Raw genomic sequence first — 23,307 nt, forward strand, 5'->3', positions numbered from 1 at the left:
AAAACAAATAGAAAGAAATGGAAGTCTGACTGTGTTCTGGCAAAAATGTAATGACTTTTCAGTTCTGTTAAGGCTTTTAAAACTGAAACACACCAAGGAGTTAACATATACAACAAATATTTATAAATAGCATAAATCCTAGGCGGTCCTAGTAGTAAAGAACCCGCCTGCCAAAGCAGGTAGACGAGATGTGGGTTTGCTCCCTGGTCGCTCCCTGGGTCAGGAAGATCTCCTGGAAGAGAGCATGGCAACCCATTCCAGTATCCTTGCCTGGAGAATCCCATGGACAAAGGAGTGAAAAGTCAGACAGGACTGAAGTGACCTGGCATGCTTGCATGCACCACCTATATATGCCAAGTAGCCTACAAAGTGTTGGAAACATATGCATGAATACCAACTTTATCTTCAAAGTTCTCACAGCCTAATAGATGACATATTTAGTAGAAATATCTACTTTATACACTTTACATAGCTTCTAAAACATAACCTCATTGATATTCAAAACAGCCTTATGAAGCAAGTATTAGTCCCATTTTTCAGATGAAGAAAATCTCAAATAAATGACAATATGATCTCCAAGCAAACGGGGATAAAATAGGAATTCATATACAGTAGTTCTGGTGACCTTCCCAGTGTGTGTGTGTGTGGTGGGAAAGGAGACAGTGAGGAACTACTTGGATTATATGCCTAATATAATCCAAGAAATCAGATACTACAATCCATAAACCAGATACTGTGTTAGTACAAATCTATTGGCTTACTCCTTGGAAGGAAAGTTGTGACCAACCTGGATAGCATATTAAAAAGCAGAGACATTACTTTGCCAACAAAGGTCCATCTGGTCAAGGCTATGGTTTTTCCAGTGGTCACATATGGATGTGAGAGTTGGACTGTAAAGAAAGCTGAGCACCGAATAACTGATGCTTTTGAACTGTGGTGTTGGAGAAGACTCTTGAGAGTCCCTTGGACAGCAAGGAGATCCAACCAGTCCATCCTAAAGGAGATCAGTCCTGGGTGTTCATTGGAAGGACTGATGCTGAAGCTGAAACTCCAATACTTTGGCCACTTGATGTGAAGAGTTGACTCATTGGAAAAGACCCTGATGCTGGGAGGGATTGGGGGCAGGAGGAGAAGGGGATGACAGAGGATGAGATGGATGGATGGTGTCACCTGCCGGGACCAGCCGGCAAAGAGAACAAGTCGCGATCGCAACAGCACGGAAGCCTGAGGAAAAAGCTGATAGTAAAGAATGGGGTCGAGAGGGCTGAATGCTCTTTAGGCAAGTCAGTGATTTTATTGAATAAAACAGCTACCTTTATAGTAGTACATGCAGAAAACATAGTTCATAAAAATGCCATCTGGTTTTTGTCACATCAATACAATTCTTTGTCTTAAGTGATTGCAGAAGCTTACATTCCTTTTTTCACATTCCAAGATAGACTACTAAGTGGAGGTCACTACTACGTTTTTCTCAAGGAAGAACAAAGGAGACCTGGCAAATGTTTGACTACTTTATCATGGGGTGGCGGGACAGGGAATGGCCTCTTTCAAGGCTTTCCCAGGGCCTTTTTGGGCCTTGAGCAGGCTGGCTCCCCGCAGTCACCGACTCGATGGACATGAGTTTGAGTAAACTCCGGGAGTTGGGGATGGACATGGAGGCCTGGCGTGCTGCAATTCATGGGGTCGCAGAGTCGGACTCCACTGAGTGGCTGAAGTGAACTGATTGGCTTACACTGCTATTGATAAACTCATGTGTGAACAAAATCACACAAATCCTCTGCTGCTAGTACAGTTCTAATTAATTATAAGTGCTTGTTACTCTCCTGGATCTCAGCTCTCAGCCTCTAGCCATGTCCTCATTTTAATAATATGGAGGCTATTACTGTGAGAAATGCTACTATTCTGACTCCCTCTGCCCCTCTCCCCACCAAAAATGATCTCTCTTCAGCACATCCCTGGGGACGGTGCCCAGGTAAGGGAGCTTACTACAGTAGTGTCCAACAAGGGTCTTAGAAGTTGTAGTAAAACAGAAAAGCATTGTTATTCTTGAGAAACTTACTGTCAGAAGAAGGAAAAGCAATTGCAAACCATAAATCGTATGTCCTTATTCTTCTATCAAACTACCTAAATGTCAACATTGTAGTGCTTAAAAAATGGTAAGAAATACCATTAAAGAGAGTGTTGTTCAGTTTGATTTCATTTCAGAATCATATTCCTATTTGTATGGTGGAAACCAGCATGATATTGTAAAGCAATTATCCTCCAAATAAGTAAATAAACAAAAAAAAAAGAACCAATCAATTTTCTATAATAGAGCCATGAGCAACCTAAGAGACTTCAGCAGTGCTGAAATGATGGCTTCTCTGAGTGAAATGAATGGGCTTTGATCTTTCCCCCTTGTTCTAAGGCCAGCACGAGTGGCATCAGCCTCAAGATCCCTGAATCCATACGTAGTATTTTTTGTTGTCGTCGCAGTGGTGGCGATCCTGGCAGTGATCATAGGTCTACTTGTCTACTTTTTAGCTTTTGGTAAGTACCGAAAGATTGGAAATACCACTTCTCAGATGAATTCACTAAATATACTTTCAGATTCAAAGTTTGGCCTTCTCTCTTTTATTGCCACTTTTATTTTTTAATACAACATAATTATACATTTTATTTATATACTTCTAAATATATTCCCATGTTTATATTTTCTATAATTCAGTATTTTTTCCTCTTCTAGTTTTATTTATTTATTTACTTATTTTGGCCTTTTTTAGTATACCAAACAACATTATTACCCAGGCAAGGATTATTCTAGCCGACGAATATTTATCTGATGCTAGAGTTCACTTCTTTTGTTTTTCATTAATCCTATAATTTCCTTCTTTATTTGAAATATTGCAAAGGACCTTAAGTTTCAAAATCTAAAAGTTGGACATACCTAAATATTCATTAATTCATGATCTGTGTCCTGAAAACAATGCTAGGAGCAGGACAGTTATGATAGGAGATGAATTTGCAGTTAAGAAGTAGAAAGAGGTTAAAAACAAACTTTAAAAATGATCTGTTCTTTTTTGTTTCTCTTATTTTCTTTAATTTTTTATTGAAAATATGAAACAGAAACAATATTAAGAATGCATATACACTGTTTATTAACACACAACTTAATATCCCAGTGAATATTCTTTCAGAGGTTTTAATGTAGATAAAATGTGTCAAATTTCACTAGATAATATATGCTATAATCTGGGTTTTTTTTTTTATTTCAGCTATAATTCCATTTCATTATTTAAATCATAGGGGCTGGGATAGGGGGAGAATGAAGGCATATGGGTATGTGTTAGGGTAGAAACTAAGTGAGAATAAATTTATTCCAGTAACTAGTAATAGTCTTTTCACTCAACTGAATAATAAAATTGTAGCTAAATTTTACTTTGGACTATATCTTGCTATCAAATCACCTAGAGACTACTATGTGCAAGGTGAGTTACAGAAGTAGGAAAAACCAACATCAAGTTTTAGTTTTAATGAATTTTCCCTCCTAACAACACTGTATTGTCACACTTAAACACAAAGACAGGAGCCTAATTTCTCAAATAATGCTGCTCTGATTTTCATGCATTTTTAATGTTTCAGCTTTACCAATCTTTTTAAAGACTGAAAGAGAAAATAATTTTATTATAGTTATATTTTTACTAAGTTTAGAATTTTTTCCTTTTAAAGGAATTAAATTTTTTTAAATTATATAACATAGCCTAAATAATCCTATATGAAATAAAAATTAAAGTACTTAGTAATGGGAGACTGATTCTGCCTTTTCCTTGTTTTACAGATCAAAAATCTTCCTTTTACCAAAGCAGCATTCAAATCCTGGGTGTTCGATATAGTAATGAGTTTAGTTCACCAGCTACAGAGAAATATAGGACTTTGAGTGGAAATATTGAATCTATGGTAAGTTAATATTTGCCTTTGTTCTTTATTTTATCATAAAACAAATATGATAATAAACCTAATGGTTTGTGATATATTTACAACTGCTAGATGCATATTTTCCTTCCCTGAATGGTGAAGGATGTGTTTCATCATACTTCTTTCAAGTCAGTTTGCTTGTACATTCGTTCTTATTCATATTTTCTTACATCATGAGTGAAGAACTTTAGGTTATGAGTAAGTATATTTTTTATGATTACGGCTTCAAAAATTGGAAGTCTATTGTTTGTGCAATTTGAGCATTTATCTATCCTTGAGTTGGTTTTTTTAAATCATTTTCATTTTTCCTTCTTTCCTTTTTTCTTATGCAACTAAACACACAGGTAGTAAGTGTTAAAATACATGTTAACATAGTTTGGACAAATAATACTTTGCTTTAAAGGTCAACATAGAAAATAAACAAAGCAAGTCTGGTTTCTCAAATGAAGAGGCCCCGAGGCTGCCTGCCCAGAAATCTCACAAGCAGACCCTTAGTTTATCATCATAGACCAGGGTTTGACCTTCAGCCCTGCAGAGTCAGAGCTGACCAATCTCAGCTCACTTACCTTACCTTTTCTGAAATTCTTAAGAATATAAATTAATCCAATGATTCTAAAACTTCAGCATGTAACAAAATCACCTGGAAGGCTTATTAAAAAACAGATCTCTAGGCCCCAATATCAGAATTTCTGATTCAGTAGTTAGAACTTGCATTTCAGCAAGTTCCCAGGTGATGCTGATGCTAATTGTCCAGGGACCTCACTTTGGAATCACTGAGTTAAGCTATAACGAGGCCTATGATGGACAGGGGATTGAGTCATCTGCTTGTCTGACAACCTTTACCCCTAGAGACAAATTACACTGTGAGCCAAGTTATGAGAAAAGCGCTTCATGAGCATAAAATTAGAGCAAGGGAAGTTAGGTATATTGTTTAAATGTTTGATGAGATCAGAATAAACAACTGAACCAGAACAATTTGGAAACAGAATCTAGGCCAGGAGGCAGAGGTAGGGCTAATATTGGGGAACATCAGTTGGTTATGTCAAAAGTAGAAGCCTCCTACTCCTTCAATAAACATTTATTAAACATTAATCCTGCCAAATGCAGTGGACATACAGAAAGTGGAGAAGATATTAGATACTGGATCTAAGTTTGTGCTAAGAGGATAAATTATGTCCAATCATGGAGATGAGAGATGGTTTCTTATAAAAGATGATTTTCAGGCTGACTTTTAGAATGAATAAGGCATACTACAGCTAAAACATGAGCCAAGACATAGAGAAGAGAATGTCCTTAGCTAATAACAAATTTGGGTTTTATTTTTTAGACAAAAAGTCTTGAGCTACAGGCAGAATGATGCAAACAGGATCTGACAGATTCATGTTCAGATTGTAAAAATTAGATTATAAAGATAAGAGACCGCACACAGTAAGACTAGTTAGAAGCTCGTTACCCTGGTCCAGAAGAAAACCAAGGGGTTGAAAGCTTGAATTACGGCATATTCCAGAAAAGGTGGAAATGCATTTTAGGCTTACATCCCCAACTTCCTACTATCTCTTCCCAACCTGGTGTTAAAAAATCATTAACAATATTTAGTCATATCATTTACGTCATGAGAGCCCATCATTTAGGCTGCAAACCAATGGCCGTTCTTAAATTTCTTGAAGAAGCTACTAGAGATAAACATCTCAGGAGGCCAGTCTGAGGACCCTTATTCATATTGAAGCCCTCATACCCACATAAAGACACCTTGTAATGTTTCAGCTGTGTGCCTAGTTTAATAAAAGTGAGTAAACTGAAAGTGTGTATTTTGAGAATTCCAGCTTCATTCTAGGGAATTAGAACGCAGCTACCAGTCATTAGTGCAAGATGCCAGAGATGTCCTCAGACCTAAAGAGGTCATTCAGTTTCTGTCAGAGAGAATAGATATGTTAGGTGAGTTCATCCTTCATAGAGCACATGGAAAATTGCAAAACACTAAGGCATAAAGCACAATATATAGCACATTCAGCAATGTGAAAACATAAACTAAATCAGTTTCTTTGAAAAGTACTACCAGCACCTTTGGAAGATATTCAGTAAGTCTTTAAAATACAATCTCCAACACCAAAAAAATTGTACAATCTAACTTGTTATTTTTAATTTATTCTCAAAAATGGTCTATAAAGCAAATCATAACACATGTATAAATTTTGTTATCAAAATGAAAATAATTTTAGTAATGTCTTTTGTGGTAAAGATAAAACACAAATGTAGAAAATTCAGTGCATTCAAGAAATATAAGAAAACCAGAAACATGCACAAAATCTCAATACTCATGTATCCATGATTAATATTTTGATGTTCCAAGTATCTTTCATGTAAACTTCACAATCATACATGCATAAACACATAAAATTTTCTGTCAATGAAATAAGACTATACATGCCTGCCTTTTCCTATTTTTTTCCTCAAAAATGTGTCACAGAAGTATTTAAGTATCAATGAAGAAATCTACCATTTTAAATAACTAAACAGTATTATAGTGTAAAAAGATACAATATTTCATTTAACCACTCTTCTGTTGACAGATGTTTACAATGTTTCCAGTTTTTCACTATTATAATCAATATTCTGATGACCATTCTTGTTGATACATACTTGTACACCTGAATGATTATATTATTGGGATATATTCCCAGAACTAGAATTATCAGAATATAGGTTTATGCATTTATTTCTCTCTAAATATTTTCAAATTTTTTCTTCAGTTTTAACAAGTATTTTGGAGAAGGGAATGGCAAACCACCTCAATATTCTTGCCTTGAGAACCCCATGAACAGTATGAAAAGGCAAAATGATAGGATACTGAAAGAGGAACTCCCCAGGTCGGTAGGTGCCCAATATGCTACTGGAGATCAGTGGAGAAATAACTCCAGAAAGAATGAAGGGGTGGTGCCAAAGCAAAAACAATACCCAGTTGTGGATGTGACTGGTGATAGAAGCAAGGTCCGATGCTGTAAAGAGCAATATTGCATAGGAACCTGGAATATTAGGTCCATGAATCAAGGCAAATTGGAAGTGGTCAAACAGGAGATGGCAAGAGTGAATGTCAACATTCTAGGAATCAGGGAACTAAGATGGACTGGAATGGGTGAATTTAACTCAGATGACCATTATATCTACTACTGTGGGCAGGAATCCCTTAGAAGAAATGGAGTAGCCATCATGGTCAACAAAAGAGTCTAAAATGCAGTACTTGGATGCAATCTCAAAAATGACAGAATGATCTCTGTTCGTTTCCAAGGCAAACCATTCAATATCATGGTAATCTAAGCCTATGCCCCAACCAGTAATGCTGAAGAAGCTGAAGTTGAATGGTTCTATGAAGACCTACGAGACATTTTAGAACTAACACCCAAAAAAGATGTCCTTTTCATTATAGGGGACTGGAATGCAAAAGTAGGAAGTCAAGAAACACCTGGAGTAACAGGCAAATTTGGCCTTGGAGTATGGAATGAAGCAGGGTAAAGGCTTATAGAGTTTTGCCAAGCGAACACACTGGTCACAGCAAACACCCTCTTCCAACAACACAAGAGAAGACTCTACACATGGACATCACCAGATGGTCGCACCAAAATCAGATTGATTATATTCTTTGCAGCCAAAGATGGAGAAGCTCTATACAGTCAGTAAAAACAAGACCTGGAGCTGACTGTGGCTCAGATCATGAACTCCTTATTGCCAAATTCAGACTTAAACTGAAGAAAGGAGGGAAAAATCACCAGACCATTCAGGTATGACCTAAATCAAATCCCTTATGACTGTACAGTGAAAGTGAGAAATAGATTTAAGGGACTAGATCTGATAGACAGAGTGCCTGATGAACATGGACGGAGATTCGTGACATTGTACAGGAGACAAGGATCAAGACCATTCCCATGGAAAAGAAACACAAAAAGGCAAAATGGTTGTCTGAGGAGGCCTTACACATAGCTGTGAAATGAAAAGAAGCTAAAAGCAAAGGAGAAAAGGAAAGATATTCCCATTTGAATGCAGAGTTCCAAAGAATAGCCAGGAGAGATAAGAAAGCCTTCCTCAGCAATCAATGCAAAGAAATAGAGGAAAACAACAGAATGGGAAAGACTAGAGATCTCTTCAAGAAAATTAGAGATACCAAGGGAACATTTCATGCAAAGATGGGTTTGATAAAGGACAGAAATGGTATGGACCTAACAGAAGCAGAAGATATTAAGAAGAGGTGGCAAGAATACACAGAAGAACTGTACAAAAAAGATCTTCACGACCCAGATAATCACGATGGTGTGATCACTCACCTAGAGCCAGACATCCTGGAATGTAAAATAAAGTGGGCCTTAGAAAACATCACTATGAAGAAAGCTAGTGGAGGTGATGGACTTCCCTTTGAGCTATTTCAAATTCTAAAAGATGATGCTATGAAAGTGCTGCACTCAATATGCCAGCAAATTTGGAAAACTCAGCAGTGGCCACAGGACTGGAAAAGGTCAGTTTTCATTCCAATCCCAAAGAAAGGCAATGCCAAAGAATGCTCAAACTACCGCACAATTGCACTCATCTCATGCTAGTAAAGTGATGCTCAAAATTCTCCAAACCAGGCTTCAGCAATATGTGCACCGTGAACTTCCAGATGTTCAAGCTGGTTTTAGAAAAGGCAGAGGAACCAGAGATCAAATTGCCAACATCTGCTGGATCATCGAAAAAGCAAGAGAATTCCAGAAAAACATCTATTTCTGCTTTCTTGAATATGCCAAAGCCTATGACTGTGTGGATCTCAGTAAACTGGAAAATTCTGAAAGAGATTGGGATACCAGACCACCTGACCTGCCTCTTGAGAAATCTGTATGCAGCTCAGGAAGCACTGGACATGGAACAACAGACTGGTTCCGAATAGGAAAAAGAGTACGTTAAGGCTGTATATTGTCACCCTGATTATTTAACTTATATGCAGAGTACATCATGAGAAATGCTGGGCTGGAAGAAGCACAAGCTGGAATCAAGATTGCCGGGAGAAATATCAATAACCTCAGATATGCAGATGACACCACCCTTATGGCAGAAAGTGAAGAACTAAAGAGCCTCTTGATGAAAGTGAAAGAGGAGAGAGAAAAAGTTGGCTTAAAGCTCAACATTCAGAAAACTAAGATCATGGCATCTGGTCCCATTACTTCATGGCAAAAAGATGGGGAGACAGTGGAAGCAGTGTCAGACTTTTTATTTTTGGGGGCTCCAAAATCACTGCAGATGGTGATTGCAGCCATGAAATTAAAAGACACTTACTCCTTGGAAGGAAAGTTATGACCAACCTAGATAGCATATTAAAAAGCAAAGACATTACTTGGTCAACAAAGGTCCGTCTGGAAAGGCTATGGTTTTTCCAGTGGTCATGTACAGATGTGAGAGTTGGACTGTGAAGAGAGCTGAGCACTGAAAAATTGATGCTTATGAACTGTGGTGTTAGAGAAGACTCTTGAGAGTCCCTTGGACTGCAAGGAGATCCAACCAGTCCAACCTAAAAGAGATCAGTCCTGGGTATTCTTTGGACGGACTGATGCTAAAGCTGAAACTCCAATACTTGGCCACCTCATGCGAAGAGTTGACTCATTGGAAAAGACCCTAATGTTGGGAGGGATTGGGGGCAGGAGGAGAAGGAGACGACAGATGATGACATGGCTGGATGGCATCACCGACTCGATAGACATGAGTTTGAGTAAACTCCAGGTGTTGGTGATGGACAGGGAGGCTGGCGTGCTGCGATTCATGGAGTCACAAAGAGTTGGACACGACTGAGCAAATGAACTGAACTGAGCTGATGGATATCTGCCAATTAATCAACTTTCTTTATGTTGCTTATTATCTTCACTAAATTACCTCAATATTTTCCACATAGCAAAATGTAATAATTTAAGTGGATTTTTAGCCCTTTGATCAAGTCTAACCTGTGCTGGTACAATACTAAATCATGAAATACAGTTACAAGAAACATTTACTTAAATTTTAGCAATTCCTTCAGTTTTAGGTCAGTTTTTTCTACTTCTGTTAAAGTCAGGTAATATTAACCTTAAATCAGTTTACTAAACCTCCTCCTACAATATACCATATAAACAAACACATTAAAACCCATCCTTCTACAAAGTTAACTAGAATATGGCTGGCCAAATGGTAGCATCCTATAATTCTAGATCATAGAATTTTGAGTGACTTTTTGCTTTCTTCTTAACACTTACTAGTACTTCTTGAATTTTTAAAGAAGGAAATTATTTTGATAAAACTAAAAGCCTCATAATTCTTAAAAATGTTCAAGACTTCTAGAAAGAAAAAAAGTTATCATATTTTCTAACAACTGGTTGGTCCAATATCAGCCTAAAGAAATGGATATTGAAAAAATAAGATATAATATGGTGTGACAGAGATTATGTAAACTTTACAGTCTCGAGAATTGACTTCAAATCCTGGCTTAATATAATATTCAGCATGCTACTTAATTTCCCCATATGAACTTCTTCACGTTCACCTCAACCTTAGTCCAACCTCACAGTACTAGCCAACAGAATCCACTTCACAATATGATGGCTTAGTATATCTCACCCTGTGTCTTGGTAGAACTTTCCAGTCACAGAATCACTACTTCTCTAGTTCTCTGTGAAGCTAAATCTTATACCTCAAGAGAGCCATCCTTGCTGGCACTGAGCAATGATTCAGGGGGAAGGTTAAAGTTAGGTCAGGAAATAACAACTGATGTTAAAAATAACTTAAGATGTTTAGACATTAATCAGAAACAATAAGGAAAAGACTGTCCTTTATTTCTCTTCCTCCTTTTCATCAGACTCTCCCTTTCTACTCATTTTAGTCTGGTTTTAACCTATTTAAGAACAGTTGTTGCAGGATCACAGTGTAAGTTGTATAGGGTTGGGCTGGCTCATGCCCCAACCTCTTTAGGAACAGCTACAAAATCACATAACATGGGCTCTCATTGAGCAAAGTGTCTGCTGTGTTTAGAATGGCTTCTAGTGAAGATGCATCCTGTCCATTATGATCTTGGTGTAATAGATGAAGAACAGACACTGCTTCAGAAGGTTTTTAACCTGTCTAAATCGATCCCAGATGTTCTGAAGTCGAATTGAACTAAATTGAACTAAAAAAACTCTAGTCTATATTCCTCATTAACATAGTCCCATGTTTCAGTGTTGGAAAGAGGAAGGAGAGAAAGAACTGTAATTACAAGGTTTTTTTTTTTTTCCCCCTTTCTGCAGATTACTAGAACATTCAAAGAGTCAGATTTAAAAAATCAGTTCATCAAATCTCATGTCGTCAAACTGAGGTAAGTGGAACTACAATATATATAAGCCTAGATACAATTTGCTTCATTAGACTTTGTTCATAGCATAGATAATGAAAGAGACATTCATACAATGTGTTGCAATATCATGAAAATAGTATCACGGGCAGCTTAAAAAACAATGTCAAATTATCACATATGGTCTATATATCTAGTAATGTGAATGACTGTTACTTCAGTTCTTCACGGGAAAAGGAAGGCAGTTGGATGACGGTACAGCAAGAAGACTATTTGTAAATTCAGGGGATATGATTCACAATGCAGTCTGTGTAAACAGTGCCTTGTGGAGATGTGCAATGCTGTGATCCCAGGCATATTCATCCAAGATCAGAATGCTAAACCAACATCAAAAGTGGCTTTTCAGTTTTTGTCTCCCTGGAATGTTTTAAAGGATGCTGTGGCCAGATATAGACATGTCTGCAATGAATCAGTAATAGAGGAAGTAGCAGCATGCGTATTTATTATTTTCCATTCCTACCTGAATGGAATACAGACCTATTCTTGTGAGGTGATGTGATGTGGTATCTCTCCTAACTAAAATAGTTAGTTACCCTTACTGAAGTGAAAGTAAAAGTGACTGGCCCTACCACAAATGTCTCAAATGTCCACACTGCTCAGTCCTTCAAATAATGTAAAAAAATTCTTCAGAAGAGAAATTATACTTTCTTTCTCAAATACTAACACCACAAAAAGGTTAATTTTTCTTATTCTTGATAGAGTCACCTAGTTAAATACAAGCATGGCGCTCTGGCCTTTTAAGTTTTGCTGAGGAGCCCGAGAAGTAAGAAGAATTCATGGGAAGAGTTTGTTTCAAAATGTATTTCAGTCAGTTCAGTGCACATTCACCTTAGTACTTTCTTGAGCAAGTCTCTGTACTAGCCACTAGCTGGCAATACTTGTAGAACTGAATTTGTATTTTTTTTTTCCTTTTGTTCACTTCCCACTTACTGCTCAATCCACTGCCCTCTGGCTTCTGATCTCACCACAAAATACTAATTGTTCTTCCCAAGTTCAACAATGACATTTGAATCATAAATTCCCCAAAAAATCATTTATCAGTCCTCTTCTTGAACCTCTCAACTGACTTGGATGGGAGAACTTAGCACTGTTTTTATTCTTTTTTGAAACAGTGCCATCCCTTGGTTTCCATGACCCTCTACACTCTGACTTTCCTTTTACTTCTCAGTTTTCTTTGTTAGCTCTTATTCTTTCTTTTTACATTCCTCAAATGTCTGACCGTGCAGTAACCCTCTCATCACACTGAAGCTCCTTTTAGAGGCTTCCCTGCCCACTATCCTGGGAAAGATTGAAGGCAGGAGGAGAAGGGGATGACAGGATGAGATGGTTGGATGCCATCACCAACACAACGGACATGAGTTTGAGTAAACTCCAGGAGCTGGTGATGGGCAGGGAGGTCTGGGGTGCTGCAGTCCAGTCCATGGGGTCGCAAGGAGTCGGACACGACTGAGTGACTGAACTGAACTGAACTGCCCTCTATATGCTAATTATTATCAAAGTTGTATCTCTGGGGCCCGACCTCTTTTCTCCTCTCTAGATGTGAACATATACAGCCATCTACTTGATATCATAATATGGCTATCTTGCAGATAACACAACGTTAATACATCCAGACCTGAACCTATCCTCTGTCCCCAATCAAATATGTGACTCATTTAGTGTTGCCTACCTCTGTCAGGGGTGTCACCTTCAACCTAGTTGCTCAAGAAAGAAATATGAGAGTTATATTTAATTCCTGTTTCTCCCTCAACCCATACATCCAATCATCTAACCTTCACAGTTCTGTTTCTTACAATGTTTAAAATCCATAACTTCAAACACTCTGTCCTCAGTCATCTCTCGTCTGGACTTGCACCACCACCTGACGAATCTCCTCTCCTCGAGTCTTTCTCCATTCCACATTTCACAGAGCAGCCAGTCAGATTTTTTTTAAATGATAAAGCTAAACATAGTATTTGCTTAAAGTTCTTCTGCCACTCCTTACCCCTACAATATATAAACATATATTATGTCTCTACATATAACATTATATGTGCATATATGTACATGTGTAACAGTATATTTTAAAACAGAAGAGGAAGGGGGAAAAGTGGTGTGAGTGTGTTTATGTGTATTTCAGGCAGAAGGAATAGCTTATATATGAAGTTTTTGAGGTTAAAAAGAGTGAAAAACTGAAAGCAGTCTAGTGGGACTGGTGAGTAAAGAACAACATCAGTTCAGTTCAGTTCAGTCACTCAGTCATGTCCGACTCTTTGTGACCCCATGAACCGCAGCACGCAGGCCTCCCTGTCCATCAGCAACTCCCGGAGTTTACCCAAATTCAAGTCTCATCCTCTGTCGTCCCCTTCTCCTCTTGCCTTCCCAGCATCAGGGTCTTTTCCAATGAGTCAGTTCTTCACATCAGGTGGCCAAAGTATTGGAGTTTCAGCTTCAACATCAGTCCTTCCAATGAACACCCAGGACTGATCTCCTTTAGGATGGACTGGTTGGACCTCCTTGCAGTCCAAGGGACTCTCAAGAGTCTTCTCCAACACCACAGTTCAAAAGCATCAATTCTTTGGCGCTCAGCTTTCTTTATAGTCCAACTCTTACATCCATACATGACCATTGGGAAAACCATAGCCTTGACTGGACAGACCTTTGCTGACAAAGTAATGTCTCTGCTTTTTAATATGCTGTCTAGGTTGGTCATAACTTTCCTTCCAAGGAGTGAGCGTCTTTTAATTTCATGGCTGCAATCACCATCTGCAGTGATTTTGGAGCCCAAAAACATAAAGTCTGTCACTGTTTCCACTGTTTTCCCATCTGTTTGCCATGAAGTGTTGGGACCGGATGCCATGATCTTAGTTTTCTGAATGTTGAGCTTTAAGCCAACTTTTTCTCTCTCCTCTTTCACTTTCATCAAGAGGCTCTTTAGTTCCTCTTCACTTTCTGTCATAAGGGTGGTGTCATCTGCATATCTGAGGTTATTGATATTTCTCCCAGCAATCTTGATTCCAGCTTGTGCTTCATCCAGCCCAGTATTTAGAGTAGTAAAAGGCTAGCCCAGAAATAAGAATGGTAGGTGCAAGCTCGACATTGGAAAGTTTAGTAAACTTTATAAACACACACCACTTTTTCTCCTTCCTCTTCTTTTTTAAAATACACTGTGTTACAAGGAACTATACTGAATATCCTGTGATAAACTATAATGAAAAATAATATGAAAAAACAAATGCATTTATATAACTGAGTCACTTTGCTATACAGCAGAGATTGGCACAACATTGTAAACCAGCTATACTTAAAATAATAATTTAATTTTTTTTTAATGTACTGTTATCAGAAAATCTGAGGTACAATGAGGCCAAAATATCAGAAGATGACTTCTGAAAAGACAGCTTGTTACTCACAGTTTCCAAGAGGAAGGGATATGACTCTTAGACACAGTTGTTATTAAGATCAAATAAATGATGTATAAACAGAATCCTGTTTCATCTATTTACATGTTTATTTTTCACCAAAGATCCCTCTTCTTTGAATTGTTTTTCTATTGTTTGTCTTTTCCTTATTAATTTGTAGGCATTCTGTGTTAATAGGAGGCACCAAACATTTCTTATTTTGAGTGCCGAACATATTCTCCATCTATAGCTTATCTTTACAGTTTGTTTATGGCATCTTTCCTTGTAGAATATCAGCTGCAAAATGTCTTATTTAAGAATCCCTTCCTTCTCCTATATATAAAGACATTCTCTCTTATCTGCTTGAAAGTTTTAAATTTGTGCTGTTCATATTCAAATTCATATTCAAATGCTTTGTTTGCATGTGGTATAAGCAGAGATTTCTTACATGAGTTATTTTCCTTCAGATTTGTGATACTTCTATAATATATTGTTATACGTGTCTATGAGTCTGTTTCTGGACTCCTACTGTATGCTATGTACGCTTCCCAAAAGTTTTACATATATTAACTCATATAACCTTCTTGATAACACATTTTAATGTGAGGAGACAGACAGAGGTTAAGGAGAAAAAAAAAACCTACCTAAAGTCCAACAGTAAATGGTAGAGCTGGTGTTCACACTCTGGCGTTCTGACTTCAAAAACAAGCTATCCTGACTGGTGGGTACAGTGCCCTATGCACCGATATTAAGGGTTTGTAGGATACCATTGTGATACATCATTACATATACAAACACCGTGTGTGAATCTGTTCTAATGTTAAATTTCTTTTTTGTTGTTGTTAAATTTCTTTTTCTTTTCCATTTATTTTTATTAGTTGGAGGCTAATTACTTTACAATATTATAGTGGTTTTTGCCATACATCGACATGAATCAGCCATGGATTTAATGTATTCCCCATCCCGATCCCCCCTCCCGCCTCCCTCCCCATCCCATCCCTCTGGGTCTTCCCAGTGCACCAGCCCCAAGCACTTGTCTCATGCATCCAACCTGGGCTGGTGATCTGTTTCACCCTTGATAATATACATGTTTCGATGATGTTCTCTCAAAACATCCCACCCTTGCCTTCTCCCTCAGAGTCCAAAAGTCTGTTCTGTACATCTGTGTCTCTTTTTCTGTTTTGCATATAGGGTTATCGTTACCATCTTTCTAAATTCCATATATATGTGTTAGTATACTGTATTGGTCTTTATCTTTCTGGCTTACTTCACTCTGTATAATGGGCTCCAGCTTCATCCATCTCATTAGAACTGATTCAAATGAATTCTTTCTAATGGCTGAGTAATATTCCATAGTGTATATGTACCACAGCTTCCTTACCCATTCGTCTGTTGATGGGCATCTAGGTTGCTTCCATGTCCTGGCTCTTATAAACAGTGCTGCGATGAACATTGGGGTGCACGTGTCTCTTTCAGATCTGGTTTCTTTGGTGTGTATGCCCAGAAGTGGGATTGCTGGGTCATATGGCAGTTCTATTTCCAGTTTTTTAAGAAATCTTCACACTGTTCTCCATAGCGGTTGTACTAGTTTTCATCCCACCAACAGTGTAAGAGGGTTCCGTTTTCTCCACACCCTCTCCAGCATTTATTGCTTGTAGACTTTTGGATAGCAGCCATCCTGACTGGCATGTAATGGTATCTCATTGTGGTTTTGATTTGCATTTCTCTGATAATGAGTGATGTTGAGCATCTTTTCATGTGTTTGTTAGCCATGGATTGTTAAATTTCTTAGGTAATTTTTTAAATGCTTAATCAAGAAGAAGATGTAAAAATAACAGAAAATTATCATAATTGTACACTTAAAATATTTTTATGGCTATTCAGGCAAAGTGGAAATGACCTGATAGCAGATATTGTCATGAAATTTACATTCACCAGAAGAAACAATGAAGCATCAATGAAAAGGAGAATTGAGTCTATTTTACACCAAATGCCGAATACCTCTGAAGACTTCGGAATGACTCCAATTCAGTTAACACGCAAGTATCATTTTTTTACATACCATTTCATATCGGTTTATCCCTCTACAAGTTCTAATTCATGTTTTCATTTAATGAGGGACTCTTTTTTCCCTGAATTAAATTTTGTGAAAACAACTTACTATGAAGTTAAATGTAATACATAGTTCTCTAATATAAAATATTCTGATGTTTCAAAGAATCATATGCATTTCATAACTTTTATTTGCTAAAAATTCTTTATTATTTTTCCCCTGTCAATACTCTTTATGAGGGACATTGCTGTCAGATGTTCAATTGGTAGATATGTTATAAGAATGGTAAACAGCCGTTCAAGGTCAGAGAACAGTTTAATTTAGGATCACCTCACTGAGAAAAGAGTATGTAATTGGAAGGTGTCTGGTAAATACTTGTAGAATAAAGAAAGAAATTAGAAGATTTAACAGTATCTCTATCTCCTCTCTGAAAATCCACACAACTTCTGCCTGGAATGGAATTCTAGTTCCACTGCCTTCCATGCCTATTGTGATCACTGTGGTCTAAGCCAACATCATTTCTTACTTGAACTATTGTACTAGCCTCCAAACTATAGTCCTTCTTTACTTTCACAGCCCTTCGAATGTATTGTCTGCATATTGATAAGGAAATATTTTAAAATATAAATACAATCCTGCTTAAAGTCTCCCATGTATTCCCACAAAATGAAACAAAAATGCCACCTGTAAGCAGAATACCATATTTCCTGGTTTACTCAGGACAGTAATGGAGACCATGTCAATTGTCTAAGAACCATTATTAATATTACCCTTTACATGTTCTGATTTGGACAATAAATGTTATGGTGGGCACCGGGCAGGATGGGCGCCTGGGGCCCCGGCTGGGCTGCTCCTAAGCCCGAAGGAGGCTCCGGGGACCGTGGCCCCGGGCCGAAGCCACACATGTCCGGAGCCACGTGACCCTGAGTAGCGAACGGGACCCTGAGTAGTAGGTGGGGGGCGGGGTGTGGGGGGGCGGGGCGGCGCGCCGCCGACCGGGGGCGAGCGTGAAGAGGCCCAGGGAGGGAGGGCACCGAGACGTCCTCGGCGCTCACCCCCCCCCCTCCCCCCACCCCAGGTCCCAGAGGCACGCCAGGCCTTTCATATATTTCCACATATTTCATATATTTTCATATATTTCATATATTTCATTTTTCATATATTTTCATATTTTCATATTTTTCATATATTTTCATATTCTTCATATATTTCATATTTTCATACATTTTCATATATTTTTCATATTCTTCATATTCTTCATATATTTTCATATATTTCGTATTTTTCATAATTCATATATTTCCATATATTTTCATATTTTTCATATATTGTCATATTTTTCATATATTTTCATATTCATATTTTTCATATATTTTCATATTTTTCATATATTTTCATATTCTTCATATTTTTCATACATTTTCATATATTTTTAATATTTTCATATATTTCATATATTTTCATATCCTTCATATTCTTCATATATTTTCATATTCTTCATATTTTTCATATATTTTCATATTCTTCATATTTTTCATATAGTTTATATATTTTCATATATTTCATATTTTTCATATATTTTCATATTCTTCATATTTTCATATATTTCATACATTTTCATATATTTTTCATATTTTCATATATTTCATAGATTTTCATATTTTCATATATTTCATATATTTTCATATACTTCATACTTTTCATATATTTCATGTTTTCATACTTTTCATATATTTCATATATTTTCATATACTTCATACTTTTCTTATATTTCATATGTTTTCATACTTTTCATATATTTCATATTCTTCATATATTTCAATATTTTCATATATTTCATATATTTTTCATATTTTCATATATTTCATATAATTTCATATATTTCATATGTTTCATATTCTTCATATTCTTCATATATTTTCATATCTTCATATTTTTCATATGTTTCATATATTTTTCATACTTTCATATATTTCATATTTTTCATATTTTCCATATAGTTCACTGTATGATCTCATTCATGCTTCCCCCTGCATCCATTTATTATGCTATTCTCTTCCTCATTTACCACAATCTGGCCACACCTTTACTTTCTCCATCTGCAAAGATTCTCTCCTTCCTGCCCCAAGCCTTTGCATACATTGGTCCAGTTTCTTATAACACTTGCTAGATCACTCCCTTGCATCTGTCAAGTTATCATCTGGATCATTTCTTTCTAACCTAAGCCTTTTCTGACTTCCACTACTAAATTGTTTACCTCTGTCACCGACATCTTCATTTTCCTTCACAGCATTTATCATAATCGAAACTACAAACTTGTTTCCATGAGTTTGTACTGTCTTCATCCTACTCTAAGTTTTCTGAAGGCAAGAACCAGTCTGCCTTGTTAATCCTCCTTACTTCTCTTACTCAGCATCTAGTACATAATAAGTACTCTATTAATATTTGTCAAATAACTTCTAAAAAAGAAATTACTCAATTCATGTGTAGACACTCCTCCAACTTTGTCATGTACTACTATCTTAAGAAACCATGATTCACCTCATAATAAGCTCCAGATTAAGGGGTTTTGGTGACTCCCACATTGGACTAGTAGTTAATCAACATACACTTGTTATAATTTTACCCGTGGTTAAAACAATGAAATTCCTTCCTATCTGTTGGCAAATAACCACGACACCAGGCCCACAAAGTTGCCTCCCTAACCCCTCCAAATTCTCCTGTCTCTATCCTGGACTCCCAGCTCCTGACCCTGAAACTACAGAGTTGATCCTTAACACAGCAAGGACCTCTAAGACACTGCTCCAGCTCTGGGGGTGGTTGGGTACTGCCTGACTTGCTGACGCATATCAAGTTTGTTTCATTCCCACAACAACCACATACTATAGATCCTTCTATTGTCCCCACTCAGAAAAGATAGATAATTGTCCAGGGCATATAGACAGGATGAAGGCTATTGTTAAAAGTATTGTCAAAAAAGAAAATACAGGTGTCGAATGATGAAAGCATGTACTCAAGTAGTAGCTAAAGGGATGGGAAAGATGAGGCTAATTCAAAGGATAGTTAGATGCTAGAAGGTACAAAATCCGGAAGCCAATAAGATGTGGGAAATAGTGAGAAAGGAGTTAGAGACTGTTTCAGGTTTCTAGCTATTGGTGGAAGTGATGTCATTTACTAAGTGTGTGTGTGTGTGTGTGTGGCTCAGTCGTGTGCAACTCTTTGAGACCTCATGGACCATAGCCCACTGGGCTCCTCTGTCCATGGGATTTTCCAGGCAAGGATATCAGAGTGGGGTTGTCATTCTCTTCTCTAGAGGATCTTTCCAATCCAGGGATCGAACCTAGGTCTCTTGCATTGCAGGCAGATTATTTATCATCTGAGCCACCAGGGAAGTAGTAAATTGGGGCTAAAATTTGGTGACATTGAGTTTGAGATGGCTGTGGGACATTCAGAGGAAACAGCTCTGTAAGCAGAAATTGAACTGGAATAGACAGGCCTTCAGTGTCTGGCGCCAACATAGTTTCTTTCTGTGCTCTCCCATCACTTTCCTACATGAAAAATTTGTATTATCTCTACTGACTTCATTGCTCCACAAACATCTTCTATCTTCATGCATTTGTGCCACTATACCTTTCACCTGGAATGCCTTTCACCTCTTGGCTGCCTGAAAAATTGCTTTTAGGTATTCAAAATACAATTCAAATATTATTTTCACCATCATAACATCCGTGAATCAGAACAGCATTAGTAACGCTCTCCTTTCTCCTCTCTATTTTGCATTTAAATTTATTTGAATGATTCCTTAATTAATTTCTTTCTATAAATTATGTGAGAGCAAACCCCCTATGTTTTGTTATACCTTCAGTACTACAAATAATATCAGTCAAGGAATACAGATATAGTTATATGTGTATATATATATATTAGAATAAGTGAAAAATTAATTTCTCTTAGAGAATTTATCACTTTGCATCTCAATGACTATGTTTCTGTTTTCCCAAGTAAACTGAGTGACTTGAGAACAGAAATATCTTTTAAATATCTTTTAACTGTTTGATGAGAAGTTAATACACAAACTTTAGTGTGATTAATGACAAATTGGGGCAAAAAAATAAATGCAGTTTTTTGCAGCCTGTGACTCAGATTCTCTCAGCAGGTCTGGGGTGGAGCCTAGGAATCTAAATTTAGCAGTCCTACAAATGATTCTGATTATGGTTATCTGAGGACTACACTTTAAGAGATTAATGTGAAATGATATACAGTCTTTTTTGTATTGATCTGACTCCTCCTTTTTTTTAACACTAGCAATAACTGGCCAGGATACAGTACAATTGTTCACTCAAGGTAAGATTTTAAATTACTTTGTAAATGTGGTTTACCAAAATAACAAGAGTAAATGTTCAAGTGACGTGTACTCTTTGCCAAGGAAGTATCTATTGAGATGGTATTCTTAGTTTACTCATGTAGGTTGTTGTTGAGATTAGACACTGCTGACCTCATTGGGCTATGAAGTGATGTTCCGGTTTTCCCCTATTTTTAGAAGGAGGAAGAAGTATCGGTGACATTCCACCCACTCTGTATCAAGTTTGGTCTCACTAAAGTTTTCTCGGCAGCTTTGGGAAGTTTCTCCAAACCTGATTCTATGGTAGCATTTTAGCAGACTTGCAAATTACATTTGGCTGCCCCATTTATATAGCTTTTCCTAACTACCAGAATAGTTTGCTTTGTGATAGATTTAAGTTAATCATAAAGTATAATTAAAAAAAATTGCAAAAAGCATTATCAGTTTTATGTCTATAACATAACATAAAAGTCAGGGCTCTCCAATGTAATTATATATACTCTCAGGATTGGATAGCAGACATATAACCCCTAGAAAAGAGTAGTTTGCTCCTTGGGCTGATAGCATGTAGTTAGAAATTAGTTTAATATATCTTGATAGCTGGCCTATCTCAGATACTTAAGTGATATTATAAGTTAATACTTCCTCTATGGGTGTTTTTCAACTTCACGTGTATTTAACAATTAATGCTTCTTTTTTATTAGAATGTGCTTAAATAATTTACTAGGGCCTTCCCTGGTGGCTCAGATGGTAAAGAATCTGCTTGCAACTGGGAGATCCAGGTTCGATCTCTGGGTCGAGAAGATCTCCTGGAGAAGGGAATGGCAATCCCCTCCAGTATTCTTGACTGGAGAATCCCATGGACAAAATAATTTACTAGAGAACTTCCTTGGAGTATGCAGCAAAGGAACCTATATGCCATTTATATTCTTAATAGAAGTCTATTCCTCCTCCATCTGGGAGATCTGTTAGAAAATAAATGCCTTTGGATGGCATCCTATTGAAGTAATATCACTTACCTTAGAGCTGGTTCAGCAACAGAAATTTTCCATGGTGATTTACCTCTAATTTCTTAGTAACATACTAACCAAGAGGAAATAAACCATGAAATTAGGAGTTGAGTGATCAAGCCCACTCCAGCACATTTCAGCTCTGGCCACTGGAGTGTCATGGACTTTCTTAAGACGTTTAAATAAACCTAATCTAGGTACTTAAAAACCCTCAATCACCCTCAAGAATATTCTGTGGACCTAAAGTAACTCCTTTTCTAGGGCTCATTTGGTAAGACAGAGTCAGTTATGGATGTGAACTGGCTCGTCCGCGGTGAACTGTATTACCACTACAGTCTTCATGATAAGAGCAGGTTCCCTCTAACATCACTATGCGTATGAATCACTTGTTAAATGCAGCTGCTCAGAGGTTCTGGGAACCTAATGTATGACTTGGTGACTCTAGTTAGTAATATGACATTTGAAAGCTGCTGAGAGTAGGTCATAAGTATTCTCATCAAACATACACACAAAAAATAAAAAAACATACACACAAAAATAAGTTAACTGTGTTAGGTATTGTGGGCTTCCCAAGTGACTCAGTGATAAAGAATCCACCTGCCAATGCAAAGATGCAGGAGACCTGGGTTCAATCCCTGGGTCAGGAAGATCCCCTGGAGGAGGAAATGACGACCTACACCAGTGTTCTTGCCTGGAGAATCCCATGGACAGAGGAGTCTGGCAGGCTACAGTTCATGAGGTCTCAAAGAGTTGGACACAACTAACTGACATGCCCCTGCATCCATGTGTGAGGTGTTAGATGTGTTAATTATCTTGAACTTGATAATCATTCTGCAGTGTATTTGTATATCATATCGGGACATTGTACACTTTAAATATATACAATTTTATTTGTCAATTCCTTAGTAAAGTTGGAAGAAAAATGCAATTTTTTATTTGTTCCCTAATATGAGTCTGACAGTCAATATTTCTTTTTGTTGTTGTTCATCTTTAATGTGGTACAGCTGACAAATAAAATTGTAATATATTTAAAGTGTACAATGTCATGATTTGATATATGTATATACTATGAAGAGTTCCCTCATCTAGCTAATTAACACATTCATCACCTCATGTATTTATTACCTCCCTCCATTTTTTTTGGCAAGAACATTTAAGTTCTACTCTCTAGCAAATTTCACTTATATAATACA

General features: G+C 37.1%; 1 protein-coding gene across 1 annotated transcript in view; it reads left to right on the plus strand.

Moving 5' to 3' along the window:
* Nucleotides 1-1,160: 1,160 nt before the first annotated feature.
* Nucleotides 1,161-23,307, plus strand: part of TMPRSS11D (transmembrane serine protease 11D) — a 29,840-nt gene continuing 7,693 nt past the window's right edge. Inside the window, exons 1-5 of the mRNA XM_061145582.1 lie at nt 1,161-1,242; nt 2,404-2,529; nt 3,818-3,936; nt 11,226-11,293; nt 16,594-16,748. Of these exons, the coding sequence (XP_061001565.1) occupies nt 1,161-1,242; nt 2,404-2,529; nt 3,818-3,936; nt 11,226-11,293; nt 16,594-16,748 (550 nt within the window). The remainder of the gene's footprint in view (nt 1,243-2,403; nt 2,530-3,817; nt 3,937-11,225; nt 11,294-16,593; nt 16,749-23,307) is intronic.

The sequence above is a fragment of the Dama dama genome, chromosome 6, assembly GCF_033118175.1.
Source record: "Dama dama isolate Ldn47 chromosome 6, ASM3311817v1, whole genome shotgun sequence".
NCBI classification, from domain to species: domain Eukaryota; kingdom Metazoa; phylum Chordata; class Mammalia; order Artiodactyla; family Cervidae; genus Dama; species Dama dama.